Below are 20758 nucleotides of genomic sequence, written 5' to 3' on the forward strand. Positions count from 1 at the left end.
TCCTTGTGGGTCTCTGGACATTTCCCTTGTGTGAGATTTCTCTTTAAACCTATAATGGCTCCCTGTACTAAGGAATCTCTTCACTTGTTCTTCTCTATTTTTCCCCTGACTCAATCTTCCTGCTCCCTCATGCGCACTATTTATACCTAGTATAGTAAAATACCTAGTACAATACCTAGTGTAGTTGGCACTTAGTGGAACATTGGTGCTGGCACTGGGTACAGTATGAATACACAGCATCATGCAGGTACCTAGAAACTCATTAGATTTCACACTAGCAATGCCCTGAGTAGGTCTCCCAGCTCGTCTTCTAAAGGTCTGTAGGAATTTGCCTTAGGGCCATGGTGTGGTAAATGAGAATCAGGATGCACAGAGAGCTACAAAACCTTGACCTTCTCATTTGTTATTACAAACTTGGCTGTCTACATTTCTGTTTGTGGGAAAGACTAATTCCAAAGAGTTCAGGTCCTGCCACCCTCCTGGTGGAGTTGGAGCCCCTTTCTTTGTGGCAGTGGAAAGGACAGATGTTGCTGGCTGGCTGGGGTGAAATTCTAATCTGGACTCTCAGAAGCATTGCTTCTGTGCAGCCTTTTATAGCCGTGTGCTCTGGCCGTGGTGCTTCTCCAGTGTCTGCAATCCCACAGTTGCCGATAGTGTCAAGAGCCTTGGGGAGCCAGGAAGCTATCCTGCCATCCCCCCAATTCTGTGCCACTGGGTCTCTGGCCTTGTCTTGAAATTCTTGGAACTGGGTGGGGTGTCCCCATGTGCCCTGTCTGTGAAGGCAGCTGCAGAAGTACCCATTGGCCGGCCCAGCAGCCTGGGCTGGACACCGTGCAACCTCTCTGCCTCTGGGGAGTCTCATGGTGCTGTTCCCAGGATGGCATATGCACAGGTTTTGTGAGACGGAGAAGGCCCTTAGTGCTCTCCCAAGCCTTGCTGCTTCCCAGTTGGAAATCTGATGCCTGAAGGTGAACTTCTGACACCCTGCCATCAACCCATCCACATGGATCAACTCTGGACCAGTCAACACAGGATCAAACTGGTCAGCCTGGGATCTTGTTCTTCCTTCACTTTCTTGTGGTGGGGTGACTGGAGAAAGGTGGTTCTTGCAAAAGAAAGTTTTCTTGATACTCTAGCCAAGAAATGAAATATTCACCCAGCACACAGAGCCTGAGGCCTCTTCATGATGCCCAAGGCCCACTCAGCCCACATGACAATCCCACTCCACTTCTGGTCTCATTCCTTTGGCATTATTACTCATAAAGTGTTCCACAGAGGTCATTTAAGGGGAGAGGGGGTAACAGGCAGCAGCTCCTCAAGGTCAGGCAGTGTCACCCTTACAAGAAGGAAGATGCAGGCTTGCATTAGCGTGTTGGGAGTATAGCTCTGTATATGCAGAGCCACCGGCTCCAAGTGATGAACAGAGCCATTCCCAGGACACTGTAGCATCCTCCACCTGTGTAATGACCAGGTAGAGGGCAAGAGGTTAAAAAGCTACATAATGAAAGCAAGGTGTGTGTGTGTATGTGTGTGTGTGTGTGTGTGTGTGTGTGTGTGTGTGTGTGTGCTCTAAATGGCACAGCTGCTTTGAATAACACTTTAGAATTTCTTTTACAAAATTAACCACATATTAATTACACAGCCCAGCTGGTTTACTTCCAGGTATTTACCCAAGAGAAAGGGAGACATATGTCCACATGCAAACACTCACAGCAGATTCACTCATAACAGCCCCCAATGGGAAACAACTTAGATGTCAATCAGACATATGTCGTAGGAATGCAAATTGTGTGTAGGATACACACAATGGGTCACAGGCATCTGCTACAACAAAAAGATCTCAAAGAAGGGGACTCAAAGAAGCAACTACATATGGTACAACTCCATGAGCATAAATTCCTGAGAGGCAGAGGGAGCTAGGTATGGTGGCTCATGCCTATAATCCTAGCACCTAGGAGGCTGAGGCAGAAGGATCACTGTGAACGTGAAAGCAGCCCCAACTATAAAGCAATTTACAGGATAATTTGGGATTAAAACTCTGTTCTAATAAGCAACAACATAAAAACAAAAGGGGAGGACAGATAACATGGCGGTTGCCAGGAACAACCAGAGGGGTGGGAAGGGTGTGTGGCACTTTGGGGTGATGCAAATGTTCTGCATCTTGGCTGGGGGTGATACATTTATTGGGACAACCTCTGAATGGTGTATTCAGAGACTGTGAATTCTGCTGAAAGTGAATTGTTCTGCAATTAGCCCATCACCGGACACACAGAGTCTGTGTGCTCTTTTCTCACCAGACTTCCCAACCCTTCTTCTATATGGATTGTTCCATCATCCTTGGTTGCCTCCGTCTTGGTCAAGTCCGCTCTTCATGTTTACTCTAAGCCAGTGATGAAATATGATGCTATTGCATGTGTGTGTGTGTGTGTGTGTGCGTGCGCGCACACACACACACACACATGCACAGAGAGAGAGAGAGAGAGAGAGAGAGAGAGAGAGACAGTTACAGAGTGTAGTCCTCTGCTAAGAACAGTCCAAAGCACTGAGAAGAAAGAAAGGTGACCAAAATAATGTGAAATGCACAAGATAGCAATGGCATGTGGCTTATACCTGCCCACGGTGTACCCAGCACTTGCTAAGGCACTGAGTTATATTGTTGTGACCATAGCATTCATTTTCTAGGCTTGCCCATTTAGGGGCATCAGCCTGATGAAGAATAGTACTGATCTGCAGACAGACCTGTGAACAGATGCTCTTGGGGACACACACACACACAAGTCTGTCCAGGAGACTGACATATACATGCCTCTATGTGATTCCTCACACAAGAAACACATCAATAGCCCAGAGAGAGGAAATAAAGATGGTGTTAGACACACTGACCTAATAACAACACAGATTCCCAAGGGCAAGAATCCGAAGTACAGGCTTAAATTAACACTACATCCCACTAGGTGGAGCCCGAGGGATAGGCTAGAGTAGGCAGACCCAGGAAGTGTTTGGAAGGTGCTTTACTGGATTGGGCTGCCTTGTAGACTGCATGTGCCATGTAGTGATCCAGCAGTGCTTTCTATACACCAGAGTAGATACGTAAGATGATCTCATAACCATACTGCTCTGGGTGAAGTAACCGTGTCCAGAGAAGCAAAACCTTTCTGTGTTCACACAGGTGGGATGGCTGGCTACAGATGGCTACACTGAGAAAAGACTGGCAGGGAGGAGAGGAAGGGGAAGCAGTAACATCCAGTCCAGGGTTCACAGAGTACAGTAAAGGTTTTGTGGTTCTGGACATCCCCATAGGACTCTCCCTCTCCAATGAATCTCATTCTCAGAATAGTTATTCAGTTTGCTTCCATGTTGGCTCTTCTCAAAGAACAATCTAGAGATGCAGGTTCTAGCAGCTGTGAGGGTTGCTCATTTTGCAGAGCTAAAGTGTGTCTCTGTGTGTGCACCAGATGGGTCCTGGAGACCGCATACCATCTTCAGAAAGGAAATAGGCTCAGCTGCACAGGGGCAGACCTGAATGCTGAGAATTCTCCATGTGCCTTCTTGAACTTGCTATCCTTGGTTTTCCTATGCATCAGGCTCAATTCATAATTAGGGATATGCCACCAAGGATTATTTACAAGGGTGTGGGGCACAAACATTCAACATTTGTCTTCAATTTACAACATGTGCCACCCACCCACAGGCACATCCATTTGATCTCCACACCCTTGGAACACTCCCATGGCTCATGTCTGCAGGAGCCCATCCTGCCCAAACCCCTACCTGAATGTAAGCTCCCCATCTTCACTTTTATTCATCTACGCTATGCACAAGTGCTAAGTTTTGCTTAGAGCTCATTATACCTCTCTTATGCTCAATGTGTCTTGAGTGTTCTTATCACATAGAGCAACCACACTAGGTTGGGGTTCAAGTCACTCTTCTCCAAGCACATTCTAAAATTCACCCAGCTCTGAAGCTATCCATGTGTCCCGGGTATGCATCACAGTCTATCCAGCATGGACTCACTGCAGAGGCCACATTACCAGGCCTCAAACATCTCGTCATGTCTTATCTAGAAAACTAAAAGAAAGCTGACTGAGCCACTAGGCTCAGCTCAATGCAGACTTGAATTGCCTGTAGCTCTCTCTTCCTTCTTAGATTTTGGAAGGAAGATTCGCTTCTCAGAATCAAGATAATGCTCAGAGTTACTTTCTCATATGTGGTTGCACAAATTTGTATTTCCTTCCAACAAAATTGTAAGTTCTCAAGCACAGCATCCAAGCCTGAATGTGGTAGCCCTCACAGCAGTTGGGAGGCAGAGGCTGGGGGATGGTGAGCTCAAAGACAGCCTGTGCATCCTAGTCTACCAGGGGAGTGAGAAGATCCAGGCAGAAGGACCTAGGCCTCAGTTCCATATCTTCTCAAACACACCATGGCTTTAAAAAGTCTAGTCCAATTCTAAAGCCATATAGTTTTGTGCTTAAGCAAAGTTAGGACACTACTATCTACAGAAGATGGCTTGTTGTGTTAGTAATATCTTTGATACACAGCTTAGTTAGGCTCCACTCTATTACCATTCTGAGTTGTTAGACCTCACAAAGTGCCAGTGCTTCCTGAAGTAAAATTTATTTCTGGTATAAGGAGTGTCAGTCTTTCATTGCTTTGTGGGTCTTTCAGGATGAGCCTAGTTTCTCTCTCTCTCTCTCTCTCTCTCTCTCTCTCTCTCTCTTTCTCTCTCTCTCTCTCTCTCTCTCTCACACACACACACACACACACACACACACACACACACACACACATTTTAAAAGGATTAAGTCCAAAGACAGAACAAGTTCAGAATCAGGCCAGAAAATGTGTTTGAAAACATAGCTGATTATTCTAAAAGTTATTTTTATTTTTAGTATGTGTCCATGTGTGGCTATGTACATGTAAGTATCTTTTCCTATGGATGCCAGAAGAGGACATCATATCCCTTGGAACTGGGGTTACAGATGGTTATGAACTTCCCAATGTGGAACTAAATTCAGATTTTTTGGAAGAGGAGTGTGTGCTGTTGACTACTGAGCCATCTTTCTAGCATTGTGTGGCTAATATCCACTGTGGAAAGTTGCCTTATTTAATGAAAATTCTGACATAAAAATTTTTGTGAAATACTTTATGTTAAAAATGACCATCTTTATTTCTACTTAAGTAAACAATGTGGGTAAAATACACAAGTTCATAAAAACTTGGTAAGGGAAAGTAAAATAGACCTACCCATAGGCAGTAGGCCATAACACAAGCTGAGCTGTCCTAAACCCTCACTGTAGGTTTGGGTTTGGCTTCATTATTAATTGAGTTCTGCCTGGCTCCAGCAGCAGAGGCCAAAGCACTAAAGCTAACCACATGGGACAGGGATGTGCAACAGGGCAGGGACACAAGCACCCCAAGCTCTCCTGGCTTTTGAAAAATAGGAATTACACCAAGAACTGGAGGGCACTGAAATATTAGCTTGACCCTTCTGTGGCTGGTTGAGAGGTCAAGTTACTCTCACCCTGAACTTGGGATGTCCTCTGGTTAGGACACAAAGGGAGAAATTCTGGAAGGAAATGTGGGAATTTTTGGAAAAAAGTAAGGATCTGTGTGGGACAAGGGCAATTTATCCCAGCACAGTGGTGAGCACCTGCCACCCCAGTATTGGGAGGGTAGAGAGAGGGGGGGGGGTTCAGAAATTCAAGGCCTCCTTCATCTGCCTGGCAAGCTCAAGGTCAACATGGACAATAGAAGACCCCATCATACTAAATAAAACACCCCAAACTCCTGGACTAGAGAGATGATTCAGTGGCTAAGAGTACTGGCTTCTCTTACAGAGGACTCAAGATGGTGGTTCACAACTATCTCTAACTCCAGTGTCAGGAAATCTGAAGCCTTCTGACCAACAGGGCACTAAGCACATGTGTGGTACAATACACAAAATCTATACACTTTACAAATAAATCTTTAATCCCCCCCACACAAAAGAACAACTCTCATGATTGCAAATGAATAATGTAAATTTAAAAATTTTAATAGAGAAATTTTGGATTTTATAAGGTAAATGTGCTTATTTCCTATCAGAACCTATTGGAAACACAAGCTATAAGACCCTGGACTGTGTAATTCCCTGCCACCTGCTGGAGGGTAAAGGAACTCAGATGAGACTCTTATAACATTGGAAACTGGTTAATGCATGAATTTCCCATCATTGATCTTAGGACAGAGAGGGAGAGAGGAGAGAGGAGAGAGAGAAGGCTTGGGAAGATGGGATGATGCCTTTTGTGGATCCAGAGTGGGCTAAAGTAGAGGCAGGGTGGGATGCTGGCTTCGGCATCCAGCAGAGGCAATGGGTGAACAATTTGCCCATTCGTTGTGAATCTGTAGGAGATGACAGAATCCAGCCTCACTGAGATATGATGTTTATGGCTCTGATGTTTGTACTCTGCAAGGTTATATCAGGCTTGTCTTTGAATTCTTCCTAAGGGGTGACATTAGGGACATGGGTATGGAAGCTATCCAGCCCTGTACTGTGACTCCAGCTGTGAGGTGCTGGGCAGTTGACTCAACCTCTCTGGGCTCATTTAACACACTGATAAGAATGCACAAGGCTTAACACTTAAACTGCAGGGGCCAAGATACATAAAACACAATCAGTATATGATGGTGATCATTACAACTATTTTTATTTAAGAAACACTCAAAGCAAAGCCTTGGGAGAGGCTTGTGAAAGTGCTGGCTTTGTAAGCCAAAGAACCTTAGCTAGATCCCTGGAACTCTGTAATAAAGCTGGGCATGGTGGTACAGGATTGTAATACCAGTGCTTGAGGAGGAGTGGGGATGGGCAGATCTCTGGGGTTCATTGCCTACTTGGTAAGTCATTGAGAGACCCTGTCTCAAGAAAAAAAAAAAACTCAAGGTGGACAGTGGCTGAAATTGACTCCTGGCTTCCACATGCATGCTCACACATGTACATATGCACTCTCTCACACACATCTACTCCCAACATGCACAAACACATGCACGTGCACTCACACAACCCCCCCACACACATACACACACACACACACACACACACACACACACACAAACCAATGCCCAAAGTTGCTCTCTGGTGTTGGGCTCATGCAGAAAGTGAATGATGGCAAGGCTGTCAGTGAATAAGCCCAGAGCCCAGCCTTCTCCACTGCCTCTAGATTTCCCAGCTGCTTTACCTAACACTCAGACAAAATTCTTGGAAGCAATTTCTCCTAAATCCTCCCAGATGCAGTAAAATCTTAATATGTCAGGTATAAACTGTGTGTAATTTATGTAAGGCAGAATGAAATATCTAGCATGTTCCACACACTCACTGCTCCCAGAGCAGGGGATGAGTCTCATGGCATCACATTATCCTTGCGTGCCAACCATGACCTTTGAGGATGTCTGTCAGCTTTAAGATGAGTAGGATGACTCTTGTTCTTGAGCAATACCTGAAGTTCTGCTGAGTATGCTTTAATGAAAAATTCCTGTGAATGCTTCACTTTTTAAAGAGTTATTGTTTTAAATTATGCACGTGTGTGTGTGTGTATGTGTGTGTGTGTGTGTGTGTGTGTGTCACACGAACACAGGTGCACAGAAGCATGGACAGGAAGTTTGGTACTCTGGAACCGAAATTGCAGGCAGTTGTGGGTTGCCCGATGTAGGTGCTGGGAACTGAATTCCAGTCCTCTGGGAAAGCAGCAAGTGCTCTTAACCACAAAACCATCTCCCCATGTCTTCCCCCACCATGGATACTTTCTTTTTTACCATGTACAGTAACATTCGGGTTCTTTGGTTTAATACTGTGACTAAACCAACAGCCCCTGCCAAACACATTTTCTTCTTTATCTCAGTGCAGGCACCATTTTGCCTGAAGTCCAAACAGAGTTACATCCGCCATGCTTATTTTCTATGGACATGCTGGCATCCTACTTAAGCTTAGTGGGAAGCAGACAGCGGTCCCAACACTTATGCTGTGGCCAAAGCTCTCTTCCACATCAGTGCGGCTTAGCAGCTCTTGCTGTTTATTGAAGTTTGCCTGGGAAATATTGTGTCTCAACCTTACCATTCTCAGAAGCTGCAGGACCAGGCTGATAGCACAGGTCTATCTCTTCCAGGACAAGCCCTGAGTGTTTATCCTTCTCTGAGCATTGTGGTGGAGAAAGAAAGAGAGAGAGAGAGAGAGAGAGAGAGAGAGAGAGAGAGAGAGAGAGAGAGAGAGAAAGCAAGGGATGGAATGCAGGAGACAAAGGGAGCCCAGGACCAAGAAGCCCAGAATCAAGTAATGGAGACTCAGGGATGGCAGGGGCAGAGGAATGAGCAGGTAGGGAAGAGAGAGAAAGGGTAAACATACAAATAACACAGTCACATCTGTGGACTTTCTAAGGTCGGTACAGCATGGAACTGGCTCTTAATCTGGGCCAACAATAGCTTCACCAAACTTTACTGGTGTTCTAGTCTGTGGAGCTCAACAGCTAGTAATATAACTATATTATCACTATATAATAAAATGTGCCTTCCCGTAGTTGAACACCTGCCAATACTCCTGCTCATTGTTCCCCTTTCAAGTGTGCCCTTGTATTCTAAGCACTGTACTTTATATTTTTCACATATGGTCTCATGTAGTACAGGTTGATTGCAAAACTCAGCATGACCCTGAACTCCTGATGCTCTTGCCTCCACAACTCAAGTGTTGGGATTACAGGTATGTGTCACTATGCCAGGTTTTATGCAGTGCTGGGGCTTAATTCATGCTAGGCAAGTGCTTTGCTAGTCGAGCTATATTCCCAGATTATGTACTTGTGAGAGCCCAGGTAGGCTTAGCAACATAATTCAAAGTCATGAAACAACATGGTTGGGCCAACCAAAAGCACCGAGGACTTGCTTCTGGGAACACAAGGATACCAGTGAAGAGCATAAGCCACAAACATGCGGTACTCTTGGACTGCTGGGCAGAGCCAGCTCTTTGTATCTATGACCAAGACTGACTCATTTCTCTGGTTCCTCTCCCAAGGTATTGCTGGATCTATGGCCACAGTAGTCCCCTCACCACCATGAAGATTTGTTTCTGATGTCATGTGGGGAATTAGGGCATTTTCTTCCTATTAGTGAGGATACAACCAAGAGTCTGCCCAGGTGAGCTGGGTACCATTCTGCATGGGCACCCCATGTGGAGGTACAGGCGATCTTACTCCACAAAATCAGAGCAGGGAGTGGGCAGCATTGCTCTAGGGGAGGAGGCTTCCCAGAGATGCCAGTGGTTGGGCTGAGTAATCTCTGCTAACTTGGTCCTGTTACCAGGCTTTTCCAATCGTGGTGCCCTGTTCCTGCCCTAAGGACTAGGCAGAGCCTCAGTGTCCTCTGTCTCACTTTGTTCTGCAGATTTCCAAGGGAGTGAAAAAGAAAGCCATCTTACCCATGAGGAATTTTGCTCAGGACATAATATCCAGTGTGGGAGTGTTGATAAACCTGCAAGAGAGGAGAGAAAAAGCCAGCACTGAGACAAAGGCTGTGATTCCTGGTTTTCAAATGTCTGAATCCTAACAAACTCCAGAGGCCACGGGCAGCTTATGCAGAGACCTGCAGGCAAAGCCTTATGGACAATTTGCATACCCTGTTTGCAGTACTTGCTCTGTTCCCAGTTTTATCAGGCGGCCAGAGACTTGATGTCATCTCCATGGCTACCTGGTTAGTGATTAAATTAGGAGTCTGTATTTCCATCCAAACTAAATACAGCACAGAGCTAATGGGGGCATGTGGTCATTGGAGCTCATTGGACATGGTCAGCAAACCCTGGCAGGACAAAAGATCTTTGAAATTCTTAAGTTCCTGTAGAATATGGCCAGGGGTCCCCTGGGACCTCAACCCTGGACCTGCAACGAGCCTGGAACTGGAGGAAAGACTGGGCACACTGTCCACCTTCAATTCAGTTTGATGGGCATTTTCTAGCTTCTGAGAGTGATCAACCAGGGCTCAGTGAAAGAGAGGAGTTAGGAACAGCTGGTGGTGCAAACAGAGGGAGCAGGAAACAAGCAGTTTTCAAACTTGTGGAGATCTCTCTTGATCTTTTGAGGCAGGAGAATATTTCCCAACCTGTAAACAGTGACGGAATTCAAGGGTATACCCATGGGAATGGGGGACCCAGCAGCTCAGGAAATGTCAACATGAACCCTCAGCTCTGGATAGCACCCCATCTTCTCTAGGGTACAGTGAGACTCTGCTTCACCCCCACTCTTGCACCCGGGGAACTTCTGAGGGCAGATGCCCTGTGCAGGGCGATGCCCAGCAGCAAACACACGAAGACAACTTCCTAGCGATAATGCCAGGCTTTGAGCTATGAGCTGATCAGGCCATGGCCATCTGCTGCAGCCTGTTCCTCACGGGTGCAGTGGCGGAAAGGGCAAGCCTACGAGAACTGGTTCTAAGAATGAATGTCTAACCCCCGTACACGCCCCAGGTTTCTGAGATCCAGAGAATGGTGGGCATTGTTCTCGTCCTACTCTGCCCAAGGACGCGTACAGACTCCAAGTTGTTGGATTTGAGGATGTCAGAGAGTGTGGTGGTGGTGGTACATTCCCTATTCATATAGCGGGTACCCTTAACCAAATGTCTCCTTCTACCCCACCCTCAGAGCTTCACATTCCTTCCCCAGAATTCTCCCCACTTCTCCTGTCCGGGAATCAGAGACAGCCTGGCTGAAGATCACTTACCAGCCGAGTGGTGTGAAAATGTCCCCCTTCCTGAGGCCTATAAGAACGAACCCCAATTTGCCTGATGGGCCTGAAATGTCATCAGAGTCTCTGCCATGCCATGTCTCTCTGTATGATGATGCAATGTCTTACTGTCCCACTTTAATCCCAAAGCAGGAACCTTGCAGTTAATAGGTAGGAGATACGCAGGGGAAGGAAGACAACTAATGCAGAGCACACTGCGTGGGGTTGAGGGTAAACTGTGCTGTTGCCAATGGAAGTGAGCCTCAAAAGGATGACAGGTGGGACTGGCTAATGCAGATTCTGACCTGGTATGGACCACTGAACCAACTTCCAGGGCATTACAGTGGACAAGGAGTTATTCAGAAAAACACGCAGATATAAAAGCAAACAGTGTTTAAATATCAACAATATTGTCCTTCTAGAGATCTTGAGATTCCTTAACCAGACACATGGGACCCAGGCTGGCCTTCTGGATGGTAGTGGGTAGGGAGATGCTGTCGTGTTTCCAAACAACTAGCCTCATTCAGCTCTTTATTACAAGTCCAAGTTCATTGTTGTCAACTGAAAAATCAAGGCTAGCAACAGATAAATATGCAAATTGATTTTTGTATACATAATACAATGTAGACTTTTTCCCCACTTAGGACCAATGGCAGAAACCCATCCCCTGGTTGACTCATCTTTGCAGTCCTCCTTCAATATGCCACCAAACATCAATGAAACTGTGCTCTGCAGAGGCCTTCTGCTGGAAGCAATGACAATAGAAAGACTAACGAAAAACAACCTGACAAAGACTAGGACAAGAAGAAAGCAATGGGAAAACTTTCCATTTTCAACTCTATGCTGTACTTGTGAGGAATATTACACATCGCTGGGAGCTGACATAAAATACCTGGGAAAGAGACAGATCAACTATTATATAACAGCAAAAGACATCTGGGTATGCTTTTATCACCTCATATCCACTGGACATTTCAACTCTAGGGACGGTGTCATAGGTCTGAGGCTCTTCTGAAAACACGTGAGACTAGAAAAAGTCCAAAGCAGGGGTTGAGAGAAAGCCCTCCACAGCTGTGCATCCTGCCTTCTTCCCAGGCTGTTCATGTCCTTGTCCTCGCCTTGGCAGCTGTTGTGCTGTTCTGCCAGAACTTTCTGTTGACTCTCAGCTAATTTTTCCTGAGAACACAACATTGTGTTTCTTGCTGGCTGACCGTCTTCTTTGTCTCCCACATACATCTCCCATAGCAAACACAACTTCCTAATACCCTGACTTAATTCATGACTTAAGAAACACCTTTCTGCATTCCTTACCTTGACCTTCATGACAATCTCTGTCTTAGTTACTTTTCAATGACTGTTGCAAAACACCATGGCTAAGGCAACTTATAAAAGAACATTTATTGGAGACTTAGAGTTTCAGGGTTATGACCATCATGGCAGGGCATGGCCGCAGGCAGGTAGGCATGGTAATCTTAACCATCTACAAGCCTGAGGCAGAGAGGTCAACCTGGAAATGGCATGGACTTTTGAAACCTCAAAGCCCACCTTCAATGACACATTTCCTTCAATGTGGCCATACCTCCTAATATTTCCCAAACAGTTCTACTCACTGGGACCAAACAATCAAATATGTGAGCCAATGGGGGCCACTCTGGCCACTTTTATCCAAACCACCCAGGCTTGTCATAGGAGCAGCCTTTCCTGGCTTCAGTTTTCCAATGAAGAAACTGAGTCTCAGAGCCACAAACTAAGTAGTGCAAGGTAGCATAATGTAGCATAATGTAGAAGGAGAAGAGCTCAGAGCTTCAGGTCTGCACACATACCTAAGGCTATTTCTACAACAATACCATGTTGGGTAGAGAGGCTGTCCCATCGGTCACACTGTCTCTGCCAGACACAACTGCCTTATGGAGGAACCAAGTTCTCTGTGTCTATCTTTCTTTAGACCAGGAAACTATTGCCAGACCTCCTCACCTACCTTGAAACCACCACTAAATCTACTGTGAAAGTACTCAGTAGCACCAATTTTCCTCTCAAGCTCTGAGATATGTATCTGAAACATTTTTGGTAAGATGGGCGAGTGAACACTGACCAATGCATTTGATAAATGTTCAATGGACATCTGCTGTGTGCAGAGCCCTGGAGAAAGGTGTGTCAATATCTGGATCAAGAAAGTGATAGAATGGGCCCCTTAATAAAGTGAGGAAGAGGAGATGAGACAGTACCGAGAACACTTTGTAAGACAGGTGGGTTTTGCACTACACACTCTGAGAGGTCAAAAGATCTTCTTGGTACCTCATTGTGTGCCATGATAAAAATGGCTTTAGTTGTTCTTTTTCAGAATTTATTCAGGAACTATACATCAAACCATGAAATCATTTTTTGAGGCCTTTATCATATTCAAAACTGTCTTTATACAGGTCATTAAGGGAAGGTACTCATCTGCTATGGCTGGTGTGCTTCTAACAGGGACAAAAGGGTGCAGTGATGGCTCAGTTGAGTAAAATACTTGCCATGCAAACCTGAGGACCTAGGTTTAAATCTTCAGAACTCTTGTTAAGCTGAATACCATACACCTATAATTCTAGCACCCCTATGGTGAGATAGGAGGCAGAGGCAGGAGAATTCCATGAAGATTGCAGATGGGCTATCTTGGCACACACAGCCATGAATAGTAAAGAGATCTTGTGTTAAACAAGGGGAAGGTAATGATTAGCATGCCAGGGTGTCCTATGACCTCCACAAAAGTGCTGTGGTACATGTACCCACACCACGCCCCCCCATACATACATGAGACATAGGTACAAAATGAAGGAGGATGACATGGAGAGTCACAGGGAGTACCTGGTAGGAAGAGGGAGGTCTCAATATTGCATAAAAAAGTGGAATGCCAAGAACTACCAGCCATCAGCCACCACTAGTAGCTGGAATATACCAAAAGGGTTGTTGTCCTTTATAGGGCTCACAGTGCTATGGCTCTACCCCCTGCATACCGCAGGGGGCTCCTACATCCCTAGGGGACAAGTGATGTTATCTTCCACAGCTTGTTTGTTGTCATGGGTCACTATTCACTTTTGCATATGAGTAAGACTGTAAGTAGCTGATCAAAGCTGGAGTTCACAGGCATCATTACTTAGTTGCTAAAATTCAGTTTTACTTAAAAGAACCAGATCACATTGGCCACTTTTGGAGGCAGTGACCTGATAAGGGATCTGCTGGTGCCCAGGCCAGCCTCCTTCCTTCCAATCCCACCACCCTGTGGGTTTGTGCTTTACATTCCCTTGACTTCTCTTCTGAATCTGACCTTCTTACAATGTAAGCACAAAAGAACTTTTAGAATTTCCTTTAAATCAGTTTTATAGACAGTAGAGCATTGTTTGCAGCAGACAATGCACTCAGTCCTTCACACTGGCAGGTGCCATACCCACAGATCCAACTGACTGCAGATAGAAAATACTTGACAATAATTTGTACATATGTTTAATGTATACAAGCAGTGTTTTCTCTTCTTATTGCCCCAAACAATGTCATAAAACACCAATTCATTCAACATCACACTAGGCATTGTAGGCAATTTTGGGATGGCTATTCTAATTTCATGTCTGTTGCTGTGATAAATTCCCTGACAAAAAACAACATTAAGGGAGGATGGGTTCATTTTACAATTCTATGGTATAGTCCATCACTGTGGAGAAGTCAAAGCAGGAACTTGAAGCAGCTAGTCACATCAAGTCAAGAGCAGAGAGAGAATGAACACATGCTTGCTTGTGCTCAGCTGGTTGTCTACTCTTACACAGTCCAGGATCCAACTCCAGGGAATGGTGCCACCCACTTTTACCCTGGGTCTGCACAAATCAATGAACATAATCAAGATAACCCCCAGACACGGCCACAGGACAACCTGCTCTACCCAATCCTTTATTGACACTCCTTTCCGAGGAGATTTTAGATTGTGTAAAGTTGAAAAGCAAAATTAACCTTTGCACTGTTTTAAGGCACAGAGCAGTTCTTGCATAGGTCATCTGAAAATTCTTCTATCGTTGTATATTGGAGACATCGACCTGTAGGGATTTGATATCCTTAAAACCACAAACCATTTCCCTGTGCAATCCAGGCATGACTGAATTCAATTTTGAGAAGATACAGAGAGCAATAGAATCAGTTAAAACAGGGAAGATGCCCAGTTCTTTCCCAAGGCTAGCATTAAGGTCTCTCAGGGAACACGCTGAGAAATAATTCGTTCAGCAACTGCTGGGAGCTGCTACAGGCCCACGAGCATTCAGAGTCAAGTACATTTGGGAAATGGACTTGTGCTGATGATCTGGAGGATTCATGGAGACTCAGCCGAGGCCTGTACCCTCCAGATGGACAGACAGAGGTCATAGGAACAGGTCTCTGCTCTGCAGAAGCACTATGTCCCCTAACCCAGAGGCACTGGCTATTGCATGACTCTGACTCTGTTAAGATCAAATATAGACTCTCTGGGCACTATACCTGCAACTCAGGAAGCTGGCAGCCAGCCAACCTTATCCCAAAAGTCACTGGGGGGGGGAAGTAGCCCTTAAAATTGGGATGAAGAGATGGCTCAGAGGTTGAGAGCACTGGCTGGTTTTTCAGAGGACCCTGCTTCAATTTCTAGTACCCGCACGGTGGCTCACAGCTATCTGTAACTCTAGTCTTGGGGGATATGATATCATCTTTTGGCCTCTGCAGCATACATTTAGGTGCATACACATAAAATAAAAATAAATGTAATCCTAATAAAAAGTTAATTTAAAAGTGTCTGAAGTGAGGACTGTGGATATAACTTAGTGGCAGACAGCTCATGTAGCATGTGTGAGGCCCTGCATTCAATCTCCAGGACCACCAAAAAAAAGAAAGAAGGAAGAAAGAGAGGAAAGAAGGAATGGAGGAAGGGAGGTAGGGGGAAAGAAGGAGTGAGGGGTGGAGGAGAGAGGAGGGAAAACCAGAAGGTTTATGTTATGTTAAGAACACTAAGTCACAGAAGGGTAATTGCTGCATGACTGCTTATGTGAGCCCCGCAGAATGAACATATTTATGGGAAGTGAAAATACAATCTAGGGGCTGGAGAGATGACTTGGAGGATCAGAGTACTTGCTATGCAATCATTAGAACCAGAGTTCAGTACCACTATCTGCATAACAAGCAGGGTATCTCACACATGCCTGTAATTCTATCAGACTCCAAAGGAGGCAGAGGCAGGAAGATTGTTGGGGATTGCTGGTATCTAGCCTAACTGAAAAAACAAGGACGCCAGGTAAAGGAAGACCCCTCTCTCAAAGGAATAGGCAGGGAGAGTAACAGAGGAGGATATGAGATACCCTTTTCTGGCTTCCATGTACATGCCATAGTCATGTGCGCGCGCACGCATGCACGCACACACACACACACACACACACACACACACACACACACACACATACACGCTGAACACTGACGATGACGACGACGACGATGATAATAATAATAATAAATACATAAAAATTAAAAGGCAGTATTTGCATTAGTATCCAGGGCTGGAGGCAAGGCAAGGGAAAGGCTACTGTCCAGTGCCTACAGAGGGGGATGGTGAAACAGTCTATTCATAGATGGCGATGATGATGTCACATAGCACTGTGAATATTCTTAAGGAGAACACAGCTGAATCCCACACTTACAGATGCTAAGATGATACACAGCGTTCTAGCTTCATGCTGTTGCTGTGGCAAACACCATGACCAAAAGCTACTTGTGGAACAAAGGGTTTATTCGGCTTATACTTCCAGGTCATAGTCCATCACTCACAGAAGTCAGGGCGGGAGTTCGAGCAGATCTGTGAAACAAACCAAGAAAGGGTGCCGCTAGCCGACTCTCTCTCTCTGGTGTGCACACAGGCTCATCCTTAGCCTTTTTATACAGCCCAGGACCACCTGCATAGGGAGTGGTGCCGCCCACAGCTGGGCCCGCCTATATTAATTAACAATCAGGGCAATCTCCACAGACAGGCCCACACACCAGTCTGATCTGGGCAGTCTTTGAACAGAGACTCCTTTCTCAGGTGACTAGGCTATGCCAAGTTGACAGTGAAAGCTAAGTAGGACACCTAACATGGGTATATACCAACCCCAGTTCCCTCTCCCTCTCATCCTCCCATGACCCCCATCATCACCCAATCCACTCCCTAGGGAGGGCAGGGCCTCCCATGGGGAAGTCATCAAAATTTGTCCCATCATTTGGGACAGGATCTAGGCCCTCCCACATATATCTAGGCCAAGAGAGTATCCCTCCATATGGAATGGGCTCCCAAAGGCGGGGTAGGGAGGATAGATTTATAATATTTTAAGATTTGATACAAATTAATATTCATGGAAAATTTGGATGCCTTCTCTGGTGAATATGAATCTAGAATGACAGGGATTTTGCTAAGTGTGAAAGTCATATACCAACAGGATTTGAATTGCTTCAAGAATTTTTTTTTCCCATACTGCTGGCAATTGCATATCACTGGCCATTCACAGAATAGGTATAAAGTATAACCATCCACCAAGAGACTATCTAAGGATTACTCCCATTTCTTTTATCATTTTACAGGTGACAGCCTTTGACCCCAGAACTCTGTTAGTGACAAAGATGAGCAGGAAGCTAGACTTCCTGATACATGGCTAGATATGTCTGACCTCAAAGCTCTCCCAAGAGGAGCAGTAAAAGGCCTTGGGAAATGTATCTTTAAGCTCCAGCTCTCACTTGCCCACATGGGACTCCAGGTGACACCAGTATCCAAGGTGGCCCCACTTCATGGAACCCACCTATAGAGCACCATACATAACTGCCTCATTCGGCCTCACAGCAGCCGCTTAGGGGAGGAAATGGTTAGCCTACATATTGATGTAAACTTTGGAAGACAGCCACGATGACCATGCCTTGCCCACTTGCTGATGTTGTGGAAGGCTTATTTCCAGGAAGTATCTGGCAGAAACGCCTCCAGTGCCAGGCCTTCCTCCTCATCTACCGCTTGACCACCCCATAGATACACTCTGTATAGTTACTTGAGGATGCTCCAATTGAATCCAACATTAACCTTTTCCACTCACTCCCAGGAGAATTGAGTTTGCAGCCTCCAGTGATTGCTCAGCAGCTGGCATTCATTTCAACACAGGCACTAAAGGAGCTTTGAAACAAATGCGGGACAATGTTGGCAGAGAACACAAACCAGCAATAAAAGTCAGCAATGCTTTCAGGGTAACAAAACCCAGGGCATAGGTTCAAGGGAAGACCTTTCTCTCACAGCAAAACCCCACCTGGCAAAAGGGGCAGCATTTTAGAAAAACACCCCTGCAGGGCAGAAAGCCCTCTCCCTGACTTTTTGCCATTTCAGCAGGATGCTGGTAGTGCCCCATACAACAGACTGCAACTTCTCTATGCTCCATCCCACCCACAAACAGGGAACAAAAACCCAAAATGGGCCAAGCAGCAAAGACCAGCTCATTCTGTAGCGGTTGAGGAACTGGAGTGACTGAGAGGCTGTGGCAGGAAGGAGGTGCACTAAGGGAGGAGGCCTGCTAGGAGAGAGGTAGGGAGAAGGGAGGGGGAGGGAGAGGGCCTTTCAAGGCAAATAGAAGGATGTTGACCCAGTGAAGGAACAGTGATGGCTGCTGTCCTCCAGTCCTCCATGGTATCCTCCCCAGTTGCATCATGGAGGACTCGGAGCTCAGCTTCATCTGTGTCTGGTGTTCTAGAATTAAGAGGCTTTGGGGGTGGGTGGGAAGGGGTAATCTGCCAATAGTTACCAGTTTAAGAATAATGATTTGATCAGAAGTAAATCAGGAGGCCATAAAGGCCAGGGTGAGGCACATGGAACTAACTCTAGGTGGAGTGTTTAGGTCTGTTGCAACAAATTCCACAGATAGGGTAACTTGCAATGCTCCTAAATGTATTGGGTTACAGTTCTGGAGGGGATTTCATAAATTGCTGTTGGTCATCTGCATTGTCCTAAGGAGGAAGCTAGGGAAGATTATGAGAGAGAGCTGCCACTCATCCATTCACAAGGACTCTGCCTAGGAAACACTTCAGTGAGGCCTCTCTCTTAGTGTGGCTGCAGTGGTGATTGTTTTCAACACACACTTTTTGATGAGAGACACATTTAAGCAGTAACAAGCTATAATCAAATGGTCCTACACAGATAATGAAATAGGACAGAACTAATGATATGTACAAATATGCATGCATGCATACACACTTAAGCATGCAAACACACAGATATACACATATCCATAGGTATGCACACATGTAAACATGCAAACACACACCTGTACACACACTATACATATACATGTATAGGAGCACACAGATATGTCCATATGCACACACACACATACACACACACACACACACACACACACACACACACATACACAAACAAACAAGTAAAACAGGAAATCTGGGTAAGATCGGGGCTGGATCAATGTCTTTGTGGTGGCTGTCTTATGTCTCTGTGAACTGTTTCCATCAGGGTAGTGCAATTCAGAGTGGAAGTGGGAGCCTTCCCGTTATTTTTCACAGCAGCTGGTGACTCCCCAGTCACCTCAAAATAAAGTCTTGGAGTTCAGTAAACAATGTGCACAAGATGATGTATGGATGTTGGTAGACCAGGTCCCACAGTCAGGAACAAGAGGAGCCATTTCCCAGGGATGCAGGGATGCAGGGATGGCTGGTTGAGGGTTAGGTAGTAAAGCAGTAGTACTTCTCAAAGATGTCTATGAGAGACTAGGAAGCAAAAAGAAATTCAAGAATAAGACATGGAACATCTCTCAGGGTAATCCACAGAGCTTCAAGTTGTATTTCTTTGCTCTGTCTGTCTGTCTCTCCCTTCCTCCCCCTCCCTTTCTATCATGTAAACATTTGTGGTTCCTGTTTTGTGAAGGTTAACAAGATGCCCTTCTGCTCCTTCCCAGCTGCCATGTGAGTACATAGCAGTGTCCTGTCATTCACCTGAGACATTGTGCATCTTCTATCAAAAAAGATCTCACTTATTGGAGGACAGGACAGCATGACTCATTGTCACAGCACTTTAAAAACCTAAGAGTTTGGCTCAGGTCTTAGCTGTGAATCTCTGCTTCTGCTTCCAACAGCCTGGAATCTAGTTGTAGAGAGGGAGGAGTGATTATTAGCAAAGGGATCAAGACCAGGCTAGGGAAACCCATAGAAACAGCGGACCTGAGCAAGTGGAAGCTTAGGGACTCCAGTCTGATAGCTGGGAAACCAGCATAGGACTGAACTAGGCCCTCCCCCCGAATGTGGGTGTCAGTTGTGAGGTCTATGGGGCCTCTGGCAGTGGAACCAGTATTTATCCTATGTGAATGGATGGGCTTTGGGAGCCCATTCCATATGGAGGGATACTCTCTTGGCCTAGATACATGTGGGAGGGCCTAGATCCTGTCCCAAATGATGGGACAAACTTTGAAGACTCCCCCACGGGAGGCCCTGCCCTCCCTAGGGAGTGGATTGGGTGATGATGGGGGTCATGGGAGGATGAGAGGGAGAGGGAACTGGGGTTGGTATGTAAAATAAGATTGCTTTTAATTTAAATAAAAATTAAAAAAAAACCCTAGGAGTTGGAAGTTGGAGGTGACAAAGGTTCTGGCTACCTAGAGCTCATTAGTTCAGTTGCTGAAGATACCTGCAGCCAAGCCTGAGGACCAGAGTTCCATCTGTGGAACCCATGTGGAGGAGGGAACTGAGTCCTACAAGTTATCCTCTGACCTCCACAGGTGTACCATGGCAGGCAAATGCCACCCCTCAGCAAATAAACAAATAAATAAAATATAACAAGAATTTTATAACTTGTATTTCAACACTACATCTAAAATCTAGTGCACTGTTTTAGAATATAATTCAATGGATCTAAATTCATCTCTATGTGGGAAATTTATCAATCAGTAGACTCGGAAGTCTCAAATATATAGCTAACATCGATTTCAGCAAATGATTTGATTGCTAGCATATGATTGCTATGAATTTATAACTTG

General features: G+C 45.5%; 1 protein-coding gene across 1 annotated transcript in view; it reads right to left on the reverse strand.

Moving 5' to 3' along the window:
- Positions 1 to 20758, reverse strand: part of Dpp6 (dipeptidyl peptidase like 6) — a 640714-nt gene that overhangs the window by 173803 nt on the left and 446153 nt on the right. Inside the window, exon 6 of the mRNA XM_051203163.1 lies at positions 9437 to 9489. Coding sequence (XP_051059120.1) covers positions 9437 to 9489 — 53 coding nt within the window. The remainder of the gene's footprint in view (positions 1 to 9436; positions 9490 to 20758) is intronic.

The sequence above is a fragment of the Phodopus roborovskii genome, unplaced genomic scaffold (genome assembly GCF_943737965.1).
Source record: "Phodopus roborovskii unplaced genomic scaffold, PHOROB, whole genome shotgun sequence".
Taxonomy (NCBI): domain Eukaryota; kingdom Metazoa; phylum Chordata; class Mammalia; order Rodentia; family Cricetidae; genus Phodopus; species Phodopus roborovskii.